Raw genomic sequence first — 19,766 nt, forward strand, 5'->3', positions numbered from 1 at the left:
TTGAAACTCACGTTCTCCCAATCCCTTTTTCTCCTCTCCTCTTCCTGAGATGGCAAGCAATCTGCTATTGGTTATATGTGTGCTATCATACAAAACATTTTCATATTTGTCAGGTTGTAGATGAAGACATAAAAAACCATGATTAAAATAAAGTGAATGGTCACCTTTGATTTTCATTGACTCTATCTATCTTTTTTCTGGAGGTGGATAGTATTTTTCATCCCAAGTCCTTTGGGATTGTCTTAGATCATTGTATTACTGAGAATAGCTAAATTCTTCACAATTGTTCATTGTATCGTATTGCTGTTACTATGTTTAATATTCTCCTGGTTCTACTCACTTCACTCTTCATTAGTTCATGTAGGTCTTTCCAGGTTTTTCTGAAATCCTCTGACTCATAATTTCTTATAGCACAATAGGATTCCATTACAGTCATATTCCAGAATTTGTTCAGCCATTCTCCAATTGATGGGCCCTCCCTCAGTTTCCAATTCTTTGCCACTACAAAAAGAGTTACTATTAAATGACATCTTTATGGGATGCAGACCTAGTAGTGATATTGTTGGGTAAAAGAGTATGCACAGTTTTTTAGCCTTTTGGGCATAGCTCCCAAATTGCCCTCAAGAATAGTTACATCAGTTCCCATCTTTACCAACAGTATCTTAGTGTCCCAGTTTTCCCACATTCCCTCCAACATTTATCATTTTTCTTTTATGCCATGTTAGCCAATGAGCTAGGTGTGAGGTGGTACCCCAGACTTGTTTATTAAACATTTGCGTTTCAGTAATCAATAATGATTTAGAGCATTTTTTTCCATGACTATAGATAGCTTTGATTTCTTCATCTGAAAACTGCCTCTTTATATTCTTTGTCCATTTGTTAGCTGGGGAATGATTCTTTATTATTATAAATTTGACTTTGTCTCTATATATTTGAGAAATGAGGCCTTTGTCAGAAACACTTACTGTAAAAAAAAAAAATCTCCTCCTCTGGCCCAATTTTCTATTTTCCATTCGGTCTAGGTTCCACTGGTTTTGTTTGTGCAAAACCTTCTAAATTTAATGTAGTCAAAATTATGCACTTTATTTCTTGTAATACTCTATTGTTTGGCCTAAATTTCCCCCTTATCTGTAGATCTGACAGGTAAATTATTCCATGCTTCTCTAATTTGCTTGTGGTAGTATCCTTTATGCCTAAGTCAAGTATACATTTTGACCTTGTCTTGCTATATGGTGTAAGATGGTGGTCTAGACCTAGTTTTTGCCATACTATTTTCCAGTTTTCCCATCAGTTTTTTCAGATAGTGAGTTGTATCTATGGATTTATCAAATGCTAGATTACTAAAGTCATTCTCTACTGTGTATTGCAAACCTAATTTATTCCATTGGTTTATCACTCTGTATCTTAGCCAATACCGGATTGTTTTGATGATTACCACATTATATTATATTTGAGAGCTGGTACTGCTAGGCCCCCTTTCTTTGTATTCCCTTCCTCCTCCCATTAGTCCCCTTAATATTCTTGATCTTTTGTTCTTCCAGATGAATTTTATTATTATTTTTTCTAGCTCTATGAAATAATTTTTGGTAATTTGATTGGTAGAATAGGTAGATAGTTTAGGTAAAATTGTCATTTTTATTATATTGGCTCAGTCTATCTATGAACAATTGCTTTTTTTCTTTTAAACCTGTCTAAGAATAGATATGAAGTTCTAAAGCAGAAGAGCAGCAAGGGCTAGGCAATTGGGGTTAAATGTCTTGCCCAGGATAAGATAGCTAGGAAATGTCTGAAGTCAGATTTGAACCCAAGCCCTCTCAACTCCAGACCTGTCTCTACATCCACTTAGCCACCTAGCTATCTTATAATTAGTTTTTTCACTTGTTTGGATCTGACTTTATTGTGTAAAAAGTGTTTTGTAATTGAGTTCTAATAATTCCTGGGTTGGTTTTTGACAGGTAGACTCTGCTCCCAAAGGTATTTTATTTTGTCTACAGTTATTTTAAATGGAATTTCTCGTTATATCTCTTAATGCAGATCTTTGTTGGTAATATATAGAAATACTGATAACTTATGTGGGTTAATTTTATATATTACAACTTTGCTAAAGTCATTAATTATTTCAGCTTGTTTTAGTTGATTTTCTAGAATTCTCCAAGTACATCATCATATTATATTCAAAGAGTGATAGTTTAGTTTCTTTATTGTCTATTCTAATTTCTTCAACTTATTTTTCTTCTCATTGCTATAACATTTCTAGTACAATTCTAGTACAATATTGAATAGTAGTGATGATAATGGGCATCTTTATTTCACTCTTGTTGTTATGGGGAAAGTTTCTAGGTTATCTTCATTTTAAAATAGTGCTTGCTGATGGTTTTAGATAGATGCTTCCAATGTTTTTAGTGCTTTTAAAAATAGGAATGGGGACTGTATTTTATCAAAACCTATTTATCCATCTATTGAAATAATCACATGATTTCTCATGTTTTTTGTTATTGATATGGTCCATTATGCTGATTGCTTTCCTAATATTGAACTAGTTCTCTATTCCTGGTATAAATCCCAACTGGTCATAGTGAATGATCCTTGTGATCCCCTTGCTAGTATTACATCAGTATTCAATAAGGAAATTGGTCTTTCTCTGGTTTTGCTCTTCCTGATTTAGGTATCAGTACCATAATTGTGTAATAAAAGGAATTTAGTAGGACTCCTTTTTTTACCTATTTCCTGAAATATTTTATGCAGTATTGGCATTAATTGTTCTTTGGATGTTTGGTAGAATTCATTTGTGAATCAATCTGACCCTGGGGATTTTTCTTAGGGAATTAATTAATTGCTTGTTCAATTTCTTTTTATGATATGGAATGTTTTAGTATTCTATTTCCTTTTCTGCTAATCTGGACAATTTATGTTTTTATAAATATTGATCCATTTCATTTTATCAGATTTATTGACACATAATTCAACAAAATAGCTCCTAATGATTGCTTTAATTTCTTCTTCTTTGGTGGTGAATTCTCCCTTTTCATTTTTGATACCAATAATTAGGTTTTCTTCTTTCTTTTAAAAATCAAATTAAGCAATAGTATATCTATTTTATTGTCCCCCCCCCCCCATAAAACCAGCTTCTTGTCTGATTTATTAGTTCAATGGTTTTCTTGCTTTCAATTTTATTGATCTCTCCTTTGATTTTCATGATTTCAAATTTGGTGTTTAATTGGATTTCTCTCCCATCTTATGCCAATGAGACAGGTCTTTCCTGTGGTCCTTCTACATTATTTTGTTCTGCAATGCTGTTTTACTCTGTCTTTTGTTGGCTCTGCTGCTCCAGAATTCATTTTGAGGCATTTTTGTGTGTGGTTGTTTGGAGGTAGGTTTGGATGAACTTGGAGTATTCCTTCCTTACTCTGGTATCTTGGTTTCTGAAATGGAAGTAAATATTTTTACTGATGCCCCTTATCTTCACATTGCAATCATTTTATTCTTTTCTTACCAATCTAAATTGAATCTTTCTTTGTGTAAGAGGGCAATAAACAAGCAAAACCAACCCTTGTTTCAACTGCATCTGAAAATGTATATAAATTTTATCCTAGCACCCATTCTCCATTGCCTTCACACCCACTCCTGCCAATGAGGGAGCAGTTATGCCTCATTTCCTGTTCTCTGCAAACCTTAATGGCTTGTCACTTCTTCAGAGATGGATTTCCTCTGAGTGATAGTCTTTGTGTATATTATTCTTTTGATTTTATCATTTTGCTCTCTCTCATTGATATAGATATTTCCAGATTTCTCATATTAATAATTTTTTATTAAACAATATCCCATTATGTTTCTATATTGTAGTCCTTTCAGCTTTCTCTTGTTGATGAATGCTCACCTTATTTTAAGTTTTTTGCTACCACAAAGATTGCTACCATAAATATTCTGGCATATATTGGACTTTTGTCTTTGTGTTTGACTTCCTTGGGGGTATATGCCAAATAGTGTGATCCCTGGATAAAGGTTATATGACTAGCTTAGTCACTTTTCTTGCATAATTCCAAATTGATGTCTAAAATGGTCCAGTTCAATCAAAAGTATATTAATGTGCCTGCCTTCCCAGGGTCTCTTTGACATTGAGTGTTCCTATTTTTGTCATCTTTGCCAGTTTCCAGAGTGTGAGACTCAACCTCAAAGTAGCACTCTAAATTTTTTATTGTTGTTCAGTCATTCAGTCATGTCTGACTGTTAGTTTTCAATTTAACTTTCTCCTACTGCCTGTGATCTGGAGGGGAGTGTGAATGTAAAATTTTGAGACCAAGGAAACGAAGTAGTGGGATATCAAGTAATAAAAAGTGAGAACTGATCATAGAGGTTTTAACAGAGTTGCTTAGGGATGAGGAATAAATACCCATAAATAGTGAAAATTTCAACTAGGATAGAGAACAGCAGAAATTCTGCCATGGCTTGCTTAGAGTACAATGCAATGTGCAATGTTTCTTTTTCTGGCACAGTCAAATGTCTGTCATAATACCATTAGATGAATTCAGAACTGGGTGGATGTCTGAACTCAAAGAGTGGGCATTAATGGTTCAATGTCAGCTTGGCAGGAGGCCTCCAGGGGAATGTCCCAGGGAGGATTTTTTGGAGATCAATGACTTGAGTAAAAGCATAGATAACATACTTGTCAAATTTGCATGTGATTAAAATCTGAGAGAGATAACTAACATAGAAGATTAAAAGGTCAAGGTCCCAAAAGACCTTGGCAGGATAGAACCTTGAGATAAATCTAATAAGATGAAATTCAGTAGGAATAAATGTAAATGTCTATATTTAGATTTTGTGCAATTAGAATTTGCTTCCCAGGACTCTCTTTCCCAGCATCCCACTTACTAACTATTTAATAACCACTATATATTAGTATAATAATTTATACTAATATAAATAGGATGCTGAGAAAGAGAGTCCTGGGAAGCAAATTCTAATTAAACAATTTAAAAATCTACTTCACAAATATAAGGCAAAAGAAGGCCTAGTCAGTAATTTGTATGAAAAAAGAAACATAAACTAAATATGAATTAGTAGAGTATTGTAGATGACAAAGAAGCTAATGTGATCTTGACCTACATTTAGAGAAGGATGACTTCCAAGGCAGCTAGATGGCCCAGTGGATAGAACACTACCTGGAATCATGAAGGCTTCTCTTCATGAGTTCAAATCTGGCCTCAGACACTTAGTAGCTATGTGACCTTGGTCAAGTCACTTAATCGTGATTGCCTAAGTTTCCTCATCTATAAATGAGTTTAAGAAGGAAATGGAAAACCATACCAATATCTTTGCCAAGAAAACCCCAAATAGGGTCAGAAAGCGTTGGATACAACTCAACAACAACTTCTAAGGAAAGAAGAGGATAAGTCTCACTGTACTCAGACCTACCTGTCAGACCTTGTTTGAAAATTTGTGTGCAATTCTAAGTGTAAAGGCTTTTATGAGCTAGAGAGGGTGTGGGAAGTATCTTGAGTCCATGAAAAATGAGGGTTAATTGCAGGAAATAGGGATGGCCAGTCTGGAAAAGAGAAGGCTCAGAGAATATATTAGTTGTCTTTAAGTATTTGGAAAACTGCCATGTGAAATCAATCAATTAACAAGAATTTAAGCATTTGATGGGCATTAAATGATAAAAAAAGATGATTTCAGGAGAACACTGTACACAATAATAGCAATATTGTTTGATAAACAATAATGAGTGACTTAGCTATTCTTAGCAATTCAGTGATCCAAGATAATTCCAAAGGACTCATGATGAAAAATGCCATCTGCCTCCAGACAACAAACCGATGGAATCTGTACACAGACTGAAAAATACTATATTTCACTTTCATTCTGCATTTTTAGCTTAGTTTTTGTTTTGTTCCAGTTGTCTTCCACAAAATAACTAATACAAAAAAGTTTTACCTTATTACACATGTAAAATCTGCATCAGATTGTTTGCCATCTCAGGGAGTCGGGAAGGGAGAGAGAGAGAAAGGGGGAGAAAATTTGACTCAGAAGTTTTAAAAAGGTTAAAATTTGTTTTTACACATAAATGTAGGAAAAATAAAATATTTTCAATTTTTTTCCAATGGGCATTATGCTAAGGGTACAAAGAAAGGCCAAAAAAAGTTCTTCTTGTCAAAGAACTTAACATTCTAACAAGGGATGCTGACAGTATATAGGATATATCAGGAGTAGATGAAAAGTCACAAATATTCTAGCACAGGGCTTCTTTATCAGGGATCCACGAACCTAGGTTCAGGGTCCAGTACCTGGGACATTTTCTTCAACATTTTATAACTATATTTCAATCTAATTCATTTTCTATCTTCACCAGTTGCCAAAGGTGGTCATAACCCAAGCCTTAATCTAGGTGCTGGGGGCACCCAGAAAAGTTTTCTTTAGAAGGTGGGGTTGGGACTGAGGCTTAATGGTAGCCAGGGGAAGAGGGAGAACCTTCTGGAAATTTGCTTCTCTTTGAGCTTTGTGCTGGGAATGACAGAACAAAATGAATGAATGAAAAAGTATTTAAGTACCTATTAGGAGCCAGGCACTATTGATATATAGATATAGATATAGATATAGATATAGATAGAGATAGAGATATAGATATAGATATAGATATAGATCCAGAAGCAATGTTAGTATGGAGTTGATCACTGATCCCAGAGCAGGAGGTAAGAAGCTGGGTGTGGACTTGGAAGGGAGGAGGTTATACAGTTAGTGGCAGGGCTGATGGCCAGTTGTCCATGATGGGTAAATATCAACTATAGTTTGGGGCCAGCGAGATGTAGTGAGTCAGGCAGGTGAGTTTGCAATTTTTTCATTCATCAGGACAGCTCAGACCTGCAGTCAGAGCTCCAAAGCTGAGTGAATGATTTACCCAAGGGAGGAGAATCTGGTCTTTGGAGGTCTGGTCTGGAGGGTACCATTATAGGGCAAGAAAAGGGAGTCAGAGATGGTGAAAATGGCAGCAGGCAGTTGGTATCCAAGATAAATAAAGGCAACTTGGGCCACCTGGGACCAAGATCTTCAGGGGACTAGTAAGAGGGAAAGGTGAACAGGCGTGGGTTTGGTTTTAATGAAAGCTCAGGTCCCTGAGTCCTTGCTGCCCATAGTACAATAGGCATTGGTTGGAAAGGTACTTCAATTTACAGGGGTTTTTTTTGGTTGGTTTTTTTTAAACCCTCACCTTCCATCTTGGAGTCAGTACTGTGTATTGGCTTCAAGGCAGAAGAATGGTAAGGGTGGGCAATGGGGGTCAAGTGACTTGCCCAGGGTCACACAGCTGGGAAGTGTCTGGGGTCAGATTTGAACCTAGGACATCCCATCTCTAGACCTGGCTCTCAATCCACTAAGCTACCCAGCTGCCCCCAATTTACAGTTTTTTTAACCACTGTTTTTTTTTTTTTTAGATTCTGGGTTTCTTGGGTTCATGGAGATAGCTGAAGTTATTTACCCACCCACACACACACATTAAGTAACATCTTGAATTCATCCTGTAAAAAGATGGGGCACCAGGGATGTTAAAATATAATCTAAATGATTGTGGGTACACACACTGGGTTGAAGGAGAGACAGGACCAGTATAGGGAGACCAGAGTTCACAGCTAAGCTGCTGCTAACTGTCAAGAATGGCTGTTGGCCAATTGTCCCCCAGCTCACCACTAGGCCAGAGTCTTTGAAACCAGCAGGAAAGGTAAAAGGTTTTAACATTTTTAATTATGTTTAACTAAATAAAGGTGGGATAGGGAGTTCTGCACTTAAAATCTAAAGGGCAAATCACAGGGCAAGGGGAGGACTTGACTTCTCTAATCTTAGTGATCTAAGCAGGCAGGGCCCAAAGGAGCAGTTCTGGAGTCTCTGGGAAGGCTGCTTCAAAACTGGTTCCAGCCAGGTTTGACCAGCACAGCTAAAGGGGCTGAAGGTGGCTTTGAAGGTTCTCACAGTAATCCATAGATGATCACAGGATGCCGAAAGCCAAGGTGGTCCAAGGTATCCAAGTAGAGAGAGTGTGCTTGAGATGCCGTCCACCAGATCCCAAACTCCTCTTCTACTTGGTGCTGCTCTGTAGGTCTTGTCCATTTGCTAGAAGCCTCCACCACTCAGGATCCCAGGGAATCTGGATGCAGCGTGTCCTTAACTCTGAGATCTCCCAGGGCTCGCCACAGTTTGTGCCAACCACTAATGGAGTCTCTCCCAGAGCACAAGCCCTACTTCTGCTCCTTCATTCCATCTTGGAATCCTCCAGCCCTTCCTGCTAGGTCCAACCTTAATACTTAATTAATTACTAACTAATCTTCCTCACAACAATCCCCAAGTTCTCTAACTCTTAAAATTAATATTCTTGGGGTAGCTCAGTGGATTGAGAGCCAGGCCTAGAGACGGGAGGTCCTAGGTTCAAATATGACCCCAGACACTTCCCAGCTGTGTGACCCTGGACAAGTCACTTGACCCCCATTGCCTACCCTTACCGCTCTTCTGCCTTGGAGCCAATACACAGTATTGACTCTAAGACAGAAGGTAAGGGTTTAAAAAAAACTTTAATATTCTTGTTTTCAAAACAATATGATACTGGCCAAGAGACAGAAGGGTGGATCAATGGAATAGACTAGGGATAAATGACCTCAGTAATCTAGTATTTGATAAACCCAAAGACCCCAGCTTTTGGGACAAGAACTCAATATTTGACAAAAACTGCCAGGGAAATTGGAAAACAGTATGGGGAAAATTAGGTTTAGATCAACATCTTATACCCTATACCAAGATAAATTCAAAATGGATAAATGACTTAAATATAAAGAATGAAATCATAAATAAATTAGGTGAACATAGATTAGTATACCTGTCAGGTCTGTGGGAAAGGAAGGAATTTGAGACTAAGCAAGAGATAGAGAACATTGTAAAATGTAAAATGATTGTCTTTGATTATATCAAATTAAAAATTTTTGTACAAACAAAACTAATGCAACCAGAATTAGAAGGAAATCAACAAACTGGGAGAATATTTTTATAACAAAACTCTCTGACAAAGGTTTAATTTCCCAAATATATAAGGAACTAAGTAAAATTTACAAAAAATCAAGCCATTCCCCAATCCCCAAATTTGTAACAAATGGTCAAGGGACATGAATAGGCAGTTTTCACAGGAAGAAATCAAAACTATCAATTAGCACATGAAAAAGTGTTCTAAATCCCTCCTGATTAGAGAAATGCAAATTAAAACAACTCTGAGGTACCACCTCACACCTAGCAGATTGGCCAATATGACAGCAAAGGAAAGCAATCAATGTTAGAGGGGATGTGGCAAAATTGGGACACTAATGCACTGCTGGTGGAGTTGTGAATTAATCCAACTATTCTGGAAGGCAATTTGAATCTATGCACAAAGGGCTTTAATTGAATGCCTGCCCTTTGATCCAGCCATACCACTGCTGGATTTGTACCCCAAAGAGATAATAAGGAAAGGGACTCGTACAAAAATATTCATAGCCACCCTCTTTGTGGTGGCAAAATTTTGGAAAATGGGGGGATTCCCTTCAATTGGGGAATGACTGAATAAATTGTGCTATCTAATGGTGATGGAATATTATTGTACTGAAAGGAATAAAGAATTGGAGGAATTCCATGTGAACTGGAACAACCTCCAGGAATTGATGCAGAATGAAAGGAGCAGAACCAGGAGAACATTGTACACAGAGACTGATATATTGTGGTACAACTGAATGTTACGGACTTCTCTACCAGTCTCAATGCAATGACCCAGGACAATCCAAAGGAACTTAGAAGAAAAAACACTATCCACATCCAGAGAAAGAACTGTGGAACCAGAAATGCATTAGAAAAATATGATCGACTACATACTGCGATAGGGATGTGATTAGGGTTTTGGCATTAAAGATTGCTCTACTGCAAATATAAATAACATGGACATAGGTTTTGAACAATGATACATGGATAACCCAGTGGAACTGCTTGTTGGCTTTGTGAGGGGAGAGGAGAAAGCAGGGGGGATCATGAATCATGTAACCATGGAAAAATATTCTAAATAAAAAATTAAGAAAAAAAAAAGAAAAAAGGAAAATTAGTTATGGTGCTAATCTAAAATCTTATTCACTAGGATGCATAATAAAGCATTACTACCAAAAAATATATTCTTTTCCCTTTATCTCTTCTGCTTCACATTGCTTATTAACTTGTTTTGAAACAAATAAGATGTCCAAGAAAAAATATAACTTGTTTGTGGATTTTTGTGGCAGGTGGAAAAAGAATGTGTCAGTCCCGGAGCCATGAGTGGAGACATTGATGTATTTTTTGAAGATGGCCATGAGTTGGGAGCACAAAAATTAAAAGAGGTAATTCTATCAGATGAACAACCTAAAAGTAAAATCTCCAGGAAGCCCTCACATTCTGACTTTCTGCTCGTCTCCTGATAACCCAAAGTGGGAAGACCTTGGGAATAATGCAGACCAGTATGGACAACAGAAAGAAAATTTTTTGAAAGAATTGAAATTTTGGTTTTTTTTGACTGAAGCATACAAACTTTGGTGACTGAACCTTCCCTGCCTAGGCCGAGAGGCTAGCTTTTCTTTCCATGTTCTTAGGGAGGTATTCCCTATCGTGTGGCTCTGTGATTTAGGGGTAACATAATATAATGAAAAGAGTCTTAACTATGTTTGTGTTGCTTCATCCCTGACCACTGGAGCCAGCTGATTATCTCATCATCTGTAGCTGGGATGAGGCCTATGGCTTAATGACTTTCTCCCTTTTCTTATGCTTCTCTTCTGTAGAGGTTTGAAGTCACCAGCTATCTCTCAGACTGCAGCACCATCGATCTAAAGGATCTAATTTTGGTGGTTCCTGAAATGCTACCTCAAAAGGGGCCCGAGAGATGTTTGCCCAAAGGTAAGGAGTAACTTTATGGAGTTTAGATTTACATAAAACTTCCCCTTGAAGTCTTCATGTGAGCCCCTAAGTCAGGGAGTTCCTTAAGGTTTTGTCCTGGCCTCCCTTCTCTTTCTATTCTCTCTTTCTCTCCCCACCTTCTTTTTCTCTCTTTTTCCCTCTCTCCCTCTCCATTTCCATTTCTCTCTGTCTGTCTGTGTATCTCTCTTTTCCTCTCTCCTTCCTTCCCTCCCTCTCTCGCTCTCCCTCTGTCTGTCTCTGTTTCTCTGTCTGTCTGTCTCTCTGTCTGCCAGTCTGTCTCTCTCCTTTCCTCCCTCCCTCTCTCCCTCTGTCTCTTTGTCTCTCTCTGTTTTGCTGTCTCTCAGTCTCTCTCTGTCTCTGTCTGTCTGTCTGTTTCTCATCTCACTAGCTCCCTTGGATTTAACTATCATCTCTGCAGAGATGACTCCCAGATTCATATATACAGTTCCAGTATCTCCTGTGAGCTATAGCCTCATGCCTATTGGGCATTTCAAATTGGATATCCAAGATACATCGTGAACTCAACATATCCAAAACAAAACTTAATATCTTTCCTCCACTCCTCCCCCTTCCAAACTTCCCTCTTTCTGTTGATATCACCACCACCCTTCTTGTCTCTAAGGTTCTCAACTTTGGCACTATCTTCAACTCCAGGCAGTTGTCAAAGCTCACTATTTCTGTCTCTACAGCTTCCATGGTATCTCCCACGTCTGAACTATTTGCTCAGCTCACACAGCTATCACCCTTATTTCAGGCTTTCACCTAACCTTTTTTTAAAGCTTTATTTAATTTTATTTTATCAATGAACAAAATCTATTTTCTCTCCCTTCTATCTTCTCTTCCTTTCATTGGAAAGAAAAAAAGGAAAAAAAAAACATTTAAAAATACATGGAGGGGCAGCTGGGTAGCTCAGTGGAGTGAGAGTCAGGCCTAGAGACGGGAGGTCCTGGGTTCAAACCCGGCCTCAGACACTTCCCAGCTGTGTGACCCTGGGCAAGTCACTTGACCCCCATTGCCCACCCTTACCAATCTTCCACCTATGAGACAATACACCGAAGTACAAGGGTTAAAAAAAAATACATGGAGTCATACAAAACAAATTTCCACATTACCTGAGTTCAAAAACTTTATGTTGCCTCCTGCACAGGGAGTCTATCATCTCTGTCAGGAACTGGCTCGAATGTTCCATCGGTCCTCAGGAATCGTGGTTCATCATGACACTGATCAGAGTTCTTGGATGTTTCAAAATTGTTTATCTTTATAGAGTTGTTAGTGTATCATTTTTTTCTTAGTTCTGTTCATTGCTTTCTACACTGGTTCATTATACATCTTCTTTGGTTTCTCTGAAACCAACCCTTTCATAATGTCATGTATTCTATTACATTTGTTTTCAATAATGTCTTCAGCCATTCCCCTCCAGCTGATGGGCACCTCCTTAATTCTCAGCTGTTTGCCACCGCAAAAAGAGCTGCTATAAATATTTGTGCATGTTTGTGTCTTTTTACTTTTCCTCTTATCTCTTTGGAGTATAGGTCTATTAGTGGTATTGTTGAGTCAAACTAACTTTGGCGGCATAGTTCCAAATGGTTTTCCAGATTGGTCAGACCAATTTACAGCTCCACTAACAGTACATTCATACTCTAGTCTCCCATTCAACATTTGGTCATTTTGTAAATGATATTTTATTTCCCTAATTACATGTAACAATAATTTTCAACATGTGTCTTCTGAAATTATAAGATCCAAATTGTCATTAAGAGAATATTCATATAAAACCCAACCCCTAAAATAAAAACCTAAATGAATGTGAAAAATAGTACATTTGTCATTTTTGTTTTTTGTCAACTTTGCCAGTGTGATGGGTGTGAGATAGAACCTTACGATTGTTTCAGCCATGTTTCTTTTTTGAATTTATATTAATATATTGTGTGACATGTTGGACTAAATATAATTTCTTTCACAATGAATTCTAATTTTTCTAAAAGTTGTTTTTTTTCCAGGTAGGCTCTAACCTAGTAGCTAGATTATCAAACACTAAACTATTATGTTCATTTGCTCCTATCTATTATTTATTTAATATGTTTCACTGAAAAATCTTTCTATTTAACCAGTACTACATCATTTTGATGATTACTGTTTGGCAGGATAGTTTGAGATTGGGTTCTTCTAGGTCTTCTTCCTCACTTTTTTTTTCGCATTTCCCTTGAAATTCTTGACCTTTAGCTCCTCTAAAAGTATTTTGTTATTTTCTAATTCTGTAAAATAAATCTTTGGCAGCTTAAATAGCCTTTATTATTCATCTATAAATTAAGTATTATATTAAATATAATTGTACATATGTATGATAATATATAAATTAATTCTTATTAAGTAGTGTCATTTTTGTCATATTGGCTCATCCCACCCATGAACAGTTAATATTTCTTCAATTAATTATGTCTGCTTTTATTTTTATAAAGTATTTTATAGTTACATTCATCTTTCCCTGTTGAGTTTGGATGGTAATATATAGAAACGCTAGTGGTTTGAGTAGATTTATTTTATATCCTGCAACTTTGCTGAAGTCATTATTTCACTTAATGTTTTACTTGATACTTTAGTGTTCTTTAAGGAAACTGTCATATAGCTACAAAAGCTGATCATTTTGTTTCTTTTTTCTTAATCCCATCGTTATTTCTTCAATTTCTTTCACTTGATTTATCACAAATTATGGTAGCTATTAAAAATAACAATAACCTCTGTTTTTAGATACATGGTACAGCAGGACCTCATTTTATGTAATCTCAGCACCTGCAAATTCATGTATATGTGCCTGTCAGTTGAAAAAAAAATAAAGGCAGAAAAATAAATAAAATAAAACATTGTAATTACATGCTAAATCCTCAGCAGTTCACCCAATCATACTCGTTCTCACTCTGAGAAGCACTAGTATGAGTCATGACATTGTTTTGCACCAAATATTTGCTCCCACATCATCTTTTGTCTGGAATTCTTGCTGGTAACAAATTATGTCTGTGTCAGAGCAATGCTTCTCTTTGTTTCATTAAGTCCATTTAGTTACTAATAGTGGCCTCAAACAACAAGAGTAGTGATGCTGGGAGCTCTGATAAGCTTAGAAAAGTCGTAAAGTTCCTAGGTATGTTTGTATAAGAAATACTTATTAAGTAATAGGACTTGTTCTATGCACAATTTTCAATTGTGAAGGCTCTTGGAATGCACTGGTCTCATAAAATGAGATTGTGCTGTATTTATCATTTTAAAGAACAGTCCGTTTGTTGATCTGAATGTTTAGAGATAAAAATATTCCCCTATTGTGATGGATACATTCCCCCAAATTTTAGTATTTTTTCTCATTGTCTTTATCTTTAATGAAATTATCTGTGGTTTTTATGATTTATCCTTTTACTCACCTATTCTTTAGCACTGTTTTTTTGACTTTAATCATTAATCATTTCTCCAGTGTCTTTTTAATGACTTTTTTTTGCATTGTGATCAATATATTTAATATTTCTGCTTCTCTGCATTGTTCATGAGGGTTTTATGCCCTGATACATAGTCAGTTTTTGTAAAGGTACCAGAAGAAAGCTGAAAAAATATTATTTTAACATCTTTTTATTTAAATATAAATATGAAATACATAAATATGTATCAACATGTGTATATATGCATATACACATGTATATGAAAAAAGAATATACATATATATTCTATTTTCACTCTATAATTACATCTCTTACATCTGACTTTTCTAAAATTGTATTCAAGCCCTTTCATTTTCTTTTGTTTTTTGGTCAGAATTGCATAAATCCGAAAGGGAGAACTTTGAAATCTCCCATAATTCATTTTGTTGCTTATTTCTCCTTATAACAGCTACTTTCTTTTAAGTATTTAGATGCTATGATATCTAATACACATATGTTTAACAATATTGATTTATTGTTGATGGTATATTTCGACGTAATGTAATTTTTCTTTATATATATTTAAATTAATTATATTTTGCTATTGCTAGCCCTTTATTTTGACATTGAGTAAAACTTTATATTTCAAAAGTATTTCTTTTAAATAACATTTTTTAATCTACTTTCTAATCCACTTACTATCCTCTTCCATTTTATGGGTAGTTTATACCATTCACATGAATAATTTTGATTGTTAACCATATTTCCTTCTTTCCTAATTGCTTATATATTTTCCTTTCTTTATTCCTTGTCTTCTCTTTTCAAAGAAGAAGTGGGTGGAATGAGAGGAATGTACTTAGCCCCTGTGTTCAATGCTTGATGCAATCTGCTTCTACTGCCTGCCCTTCTCTTTCCCTTGTCACTACCCCAGTCACTCTCTTCTTTAATAAACTCCACAGGAAAGAAAGAAGGAAGGAAGCATTTATTAAGCACTGTTGTGTTCCCAGATAGTGTGCTAAATGTTTGGGATAGAAATTCAAGGGGAAAAATGGTCTCTACCCTCAAGGACTTTACATTCTAAGAAACCACACAGAATGGGGCCCCTGGAGGAAGAAGGAAGGTACATTCAGAAAATCAGAAATGAGGCTAGGAAAGAAATGAAGGCAGATTGGCCTGAGCCCTGTAATGAAATGGAGGCTCCAAGGTGAGCCCCACAATGGAAAAAGGAGAGCAGAGGGATGTTCCTTGGGCAGAGATATTCCAGGATGAGCAGACCATAGGGATGGTGAGATGTCCCAGAGTGAGGAGAGCGCCCTCCCACTCCCTCCAACCCCAGCAGAGGGACAGAGTAGAAAGAGCACCAGGTTTGGAGTCAGTAATCCAGTTTCAAATCCTGGCCCTTCCCACATCATAGTTGTGTGACCTGAGGCTCTTCCAGCTGAAAGTCCGAGATCCTATCCTTCTACCTCCATGACCTCTCTCCAGATCTGCGGGGGGAGGAATCATTTACAGAGGGATAATAATTGAACCCAGGATGGGTTGATGAGAGCTGATGCCCAGTACTCAATATATAGAAATGTGGAGGTGATTGAATGTGCCTGGATGACTGGATCTGTTGGACATCATGACTTATGCCTTTTGACTCACTAGGTCCCTTGAGCACCACCATCTGGTCCTGAGTCATGCTGCCACTTTTGTTTGTTGTTTTTTTTTCAATATTTTATTTTTAAAAATAATTTTCCATCACTACATAATTCATGTTCTCTCCCTCCTCTCTTCCCTCTCCTTCCTGAAGCTGGCAAGCAGTTCCACTGGGGTATACATATGTTATCATTCAAAAGGAGAGTCATGCTTCTGTTTTCTTCCAGGCTGTAATAAATACTTCCCATGCTTTGCACTGAATGTAAGAAAGTCTCCTGGAATCCTTTGGCTGAGACTAAGGATAACCTGCTACAAAATTGTCAAGCACAACTGGTTTGAGAGTTTCATTATCTTCATGATTCTTCTGAGCAGTGGAGCACTGGTAAATGGCTGTTTGAATTGACCTAAGTAATTTAGCTCAGTGGTGCAGTGGGTAGAATACAAAGACCTTAGATTAAATCCAGCTTCAGACACTTACTGTGGGACCCTGGGCAAGTCACTGAACATCTGTCTGCTTCAGTTTCCTCATCTGCAAAATGGGAACAAAATTAGCATCGATCTCTGAGGATAGTTCTGAAGACACAAATAAGATATTTGCAAAGTGCTTAGCACTACATGGTAGGCATTAAATAAATGCATATTTCCTTCCTTCCTCCCTTTTTTATCCCTCTTTTCCTCCTTCCTTCCCTCCCTCCTTCTCTCCCTTCTTTCCTTCCTTCCTTCCTTTCATCCTTCTTTCCTCCCTTCCTTTTTTCCTCACTCCCTTCTTTTTTCCTCCCTCTGTCCCTTCCTTCCTCCCTCTGTCCCTTCCTTCCTTCCTTCCTTCCTTCCTTCCTTCCTTCCTTCCTTCCTCCTTTCACTTCCTAGAGAAGGGGTCCTTAACCTGATATCCATAAATTTGTTTTAAAAAAATATTTTGATAATTGGATTCCAGTTAATTTATTTTCTTTGTAATCCAATGTATTGTGTCTTATGCATTTGAAAAGATTACTCTGAGAAAGGGGCCCATATACTTCATCAGACTGCCAGAGGAGTCCATAAACCAAAAAAGATTAAGAACTGCTGATTTAGATTAAGGCAGCCTGGGGTATCTTAGGCTATATCTTCATGGGGTTGTGGGATGTGGGTGGCTCTAGCCATTTTCATATTGCAAATGAGTCTAAACATTTCCCTTGTGCAAACATAATGTCCCAGAAGATAAAACTTTGACTGCTTTGAGAGAGGCATAATATCCAGAATGAGAGTTACGACTGACCTGTGTACTTTGCTCTAATCACAACACAACTGGGATATTGTGTTGAGCTCTGAGGTATACATTCTAGGGAAGAAGCTGCCCTGATCAGGAAGGCTATATGGCATCTTCTCCAGGTCTCTCACAATCCTGGCCTTCCTACTGACTACAGTTCTCCAAGCTTAGTTTCATGTTACTTTTTAGGTAAGAGCATCCCTTCTCTTGTGGCTACTAATAAAAAAAAAAAAAGTAGTGTCCTCTGATCTAGAAAAACTCTGCACAGATTTTTTTGGTGTGTATGTGGGAAAGAGAATCACTCATCTGGCCATGTGGGAGGACCTCATTCACCTGTTCTATGACTCCCTGGCTTCTTGACTGAATGGCAGGCTTGTGGCTTTCCATAGCTGTCACTTGACTTGCTGGAGAGCTCTTCTTCCCACCCGTACGTTCTAACCTGCCAGAATAAGGAAATATAACCAGTTCAGATAAGGTCCTCATTGCCTCCAAAAACAAAATAATTCATTCCAATACTCTGGTCATCTCCAAGTTCATAAGAGACAATCCCATTCTGTACAAATGGGAATCACCGAAAACCAGTTTTGTATTATGAGGGTTAAATGAGGAGTTTTGAAAAAATAAGAGAGCAGCTTTTAATAACTTAAGTTCTAAAGAGAATATAGTAGAATTATAAATTAATAGTATCCCTTTAAGCCAGAGAAAAGAAAAAGAAAACTTCTAGCAGCTTTTAACAATGAGCAATTTTGTTTTATTAAAATAGAGATAGTAAAAGAATATAGTAAAATGAATATAGTAAAGGAGAGAAATATAGGAAAGAGGTAAAGAAAGAAATTGCCTAATACCCAACTATCTACCCTATATCTGCCATTAGAGAAAGTCCAGCTGATCACCCTTCAGCTCAGCTCACCAGGCAGAATCAGTATCTATCTATCTCCCAACCACCAACTAACAACCAACAACTACCCACCAAATAATCACCAACCCACACCACCAGCAACCAACCTCCAATGACCAAAGACCAAACACCAACCACTTCCCAACCCAAAAAAGGTCCAAAAAGCAAAAAGACAAAACAAGACCAAAAAACCTCTCAGCCCTCACTCTGCCCTTTTATATCCCCTTCTTAGCTCACTTCCTATTTTTCTGGTTTCTGCTTCCTTTCACTGTGGGCTGGTATATCTTTACACATCTTTGTTGTAAAAGGACCTCCTGGTCCCCAGTTAAATTAGAAGAAAGGGATTAAAAATTCCCTTTTACAGTATGGATGTCATACCGTTTGGTAGATAAGCCAAGACTTATATTCCAGAAGGTCCTACAATAGATTTATTGTCATCTCTAGACCATGATGTTTATAGGGCTAGGCAAATGAGGTTAAGTGACTTGCCCAGGGTCACACAATTAGGAAGTGTCTGAGGTCAGATTTGAACCCAGGTCCTCTCCAATCCAGGCATAGTGCTCTATCCACTGAGCCACCTAGCTGCCTCTGAGTGACTGAATCTTGATTTGAAACCAGGTCCTTGGACTTCAAATGCTCTGTTTTTTCCACATTGATATTATCCATTGACTTCAGCATATAATTAGTAAGAATAAAAAGTGAAATCTGTAGGATAGTACATGGATATATTCAATATTGAACTTTGTCATTTCAGATATTTGAAGATTGTTCCCTTCAATCAAAACCCAAAATTAAGGAATTGCTGAATTTTACTGACAGAGTTTTTACCTATATTTTCACCCTAGAGATGTTCTTAAAATGGGTGGCATATGGATTTAGGAAATATTTCACCAATGCATGGTGCTGTCTCGACTTTCTCATTGTAAATGTGAGTTTAACATCTATATTCTCTTGTTTGGGGTGGGAGACTTTATCAGGGTGTGGATGTATTCAAGGAACCTTGAGTAAGGTGGCTGATGTGTAAGGAAGCTGTCTCTTAATATGGAGGGTGAATAAAGGAATCTATTTTTTAAATTTTATACACTATTTAAAATATTTTATTTCCCTCCAATTACATGTAAAAGTTTCCAACACTTTTCAAAGAATATTGTCTCAAATTTCTCTCTACCTCCCTCTCCACCCTCTAACCTCTGTCCTCTTGAGATGAAAAGCAGATCTTATGGGTTTTACATGTTCAATCATGTAAAGTATTTTCCTATATTAATCTTTTTGTGGAAGGAAACTCAAATAAAAAAATTTAGAAAGAACATGAAAAAAGTTTGCTTTGCTTTGGATTCAGATTCTATGATTTCTTTTTCTGTGGAAGCAGATGATATTTTTATCATGAGTCCTTTGGGATATTTTCAGATCATTGTATTGCTGAGAATAGCTAAGTTAATCACAATTGTTCATTGTACAGTATTTTTGTTATTGTATACAATGTTCTCCTGGTTCTGCGCATTTCATTCTGCTTCATCATGTAAGTCTTTCAAGGTTTTTCTGAGCTGTTCCCACTTGTCATTTTTTTACCACACAATAGTATTTCATTACAAACATAAGCTATAACCTAGACATTCCCCTCACTTTGTAATTCTTTGTCCCC

At 36.9% G+C, this 19,766-nt stretch overlaps 1 protein-coding gene across 1 annotated transcript in view; it reads left to right on the forward strand.

Annotated features, from left to right (window-relative positions):
• SCN11A (sodium voltage-gated channel alpha subunit 11) overlaps window positions 1-19,766 on the forward strand; it is a 198,131-nt gene that overhangs the window by 124,768 nt on the left and 53,597 nt on the right. Inside the window, exons 12-15 of the mRNA XM_044675509.1 lie at window positions 10,272-10,367; window positions 10,803-10,917; window positions 16,208-16,362; window positions 18,879-19,052. Of these exons, the coding sequence (XP_044531444.1) occupies window positions 10,272-10,367; window positions 10,803-10,917; window positions 16,208-16,362; window positions 18,879-19,052 (540 nt within the window). The remainder of the gene's footprint in view (window positions 1-10,271; window positions 10,368-10,802; window positions 10,918-16,207; window positions 16,363-18,878; window positions 19,053-19,766) is intronic.

This window comes from Gracilinanus agilis, chromosome 1 (genome assembly GCF_016433145.1).
Source record: "Gracilinanus agilis isolate LMUSP501 chromosome 1, AgileGrace, whole genome shotgun sequence".
Taxonomy (NCBI): domain Eukaryota; kingdom Metazoa; phylum Chordata; class Mammalia; order Didelphimorphia; family Didelphidae; genus Gracilinanus; species Gracilinanus agilis.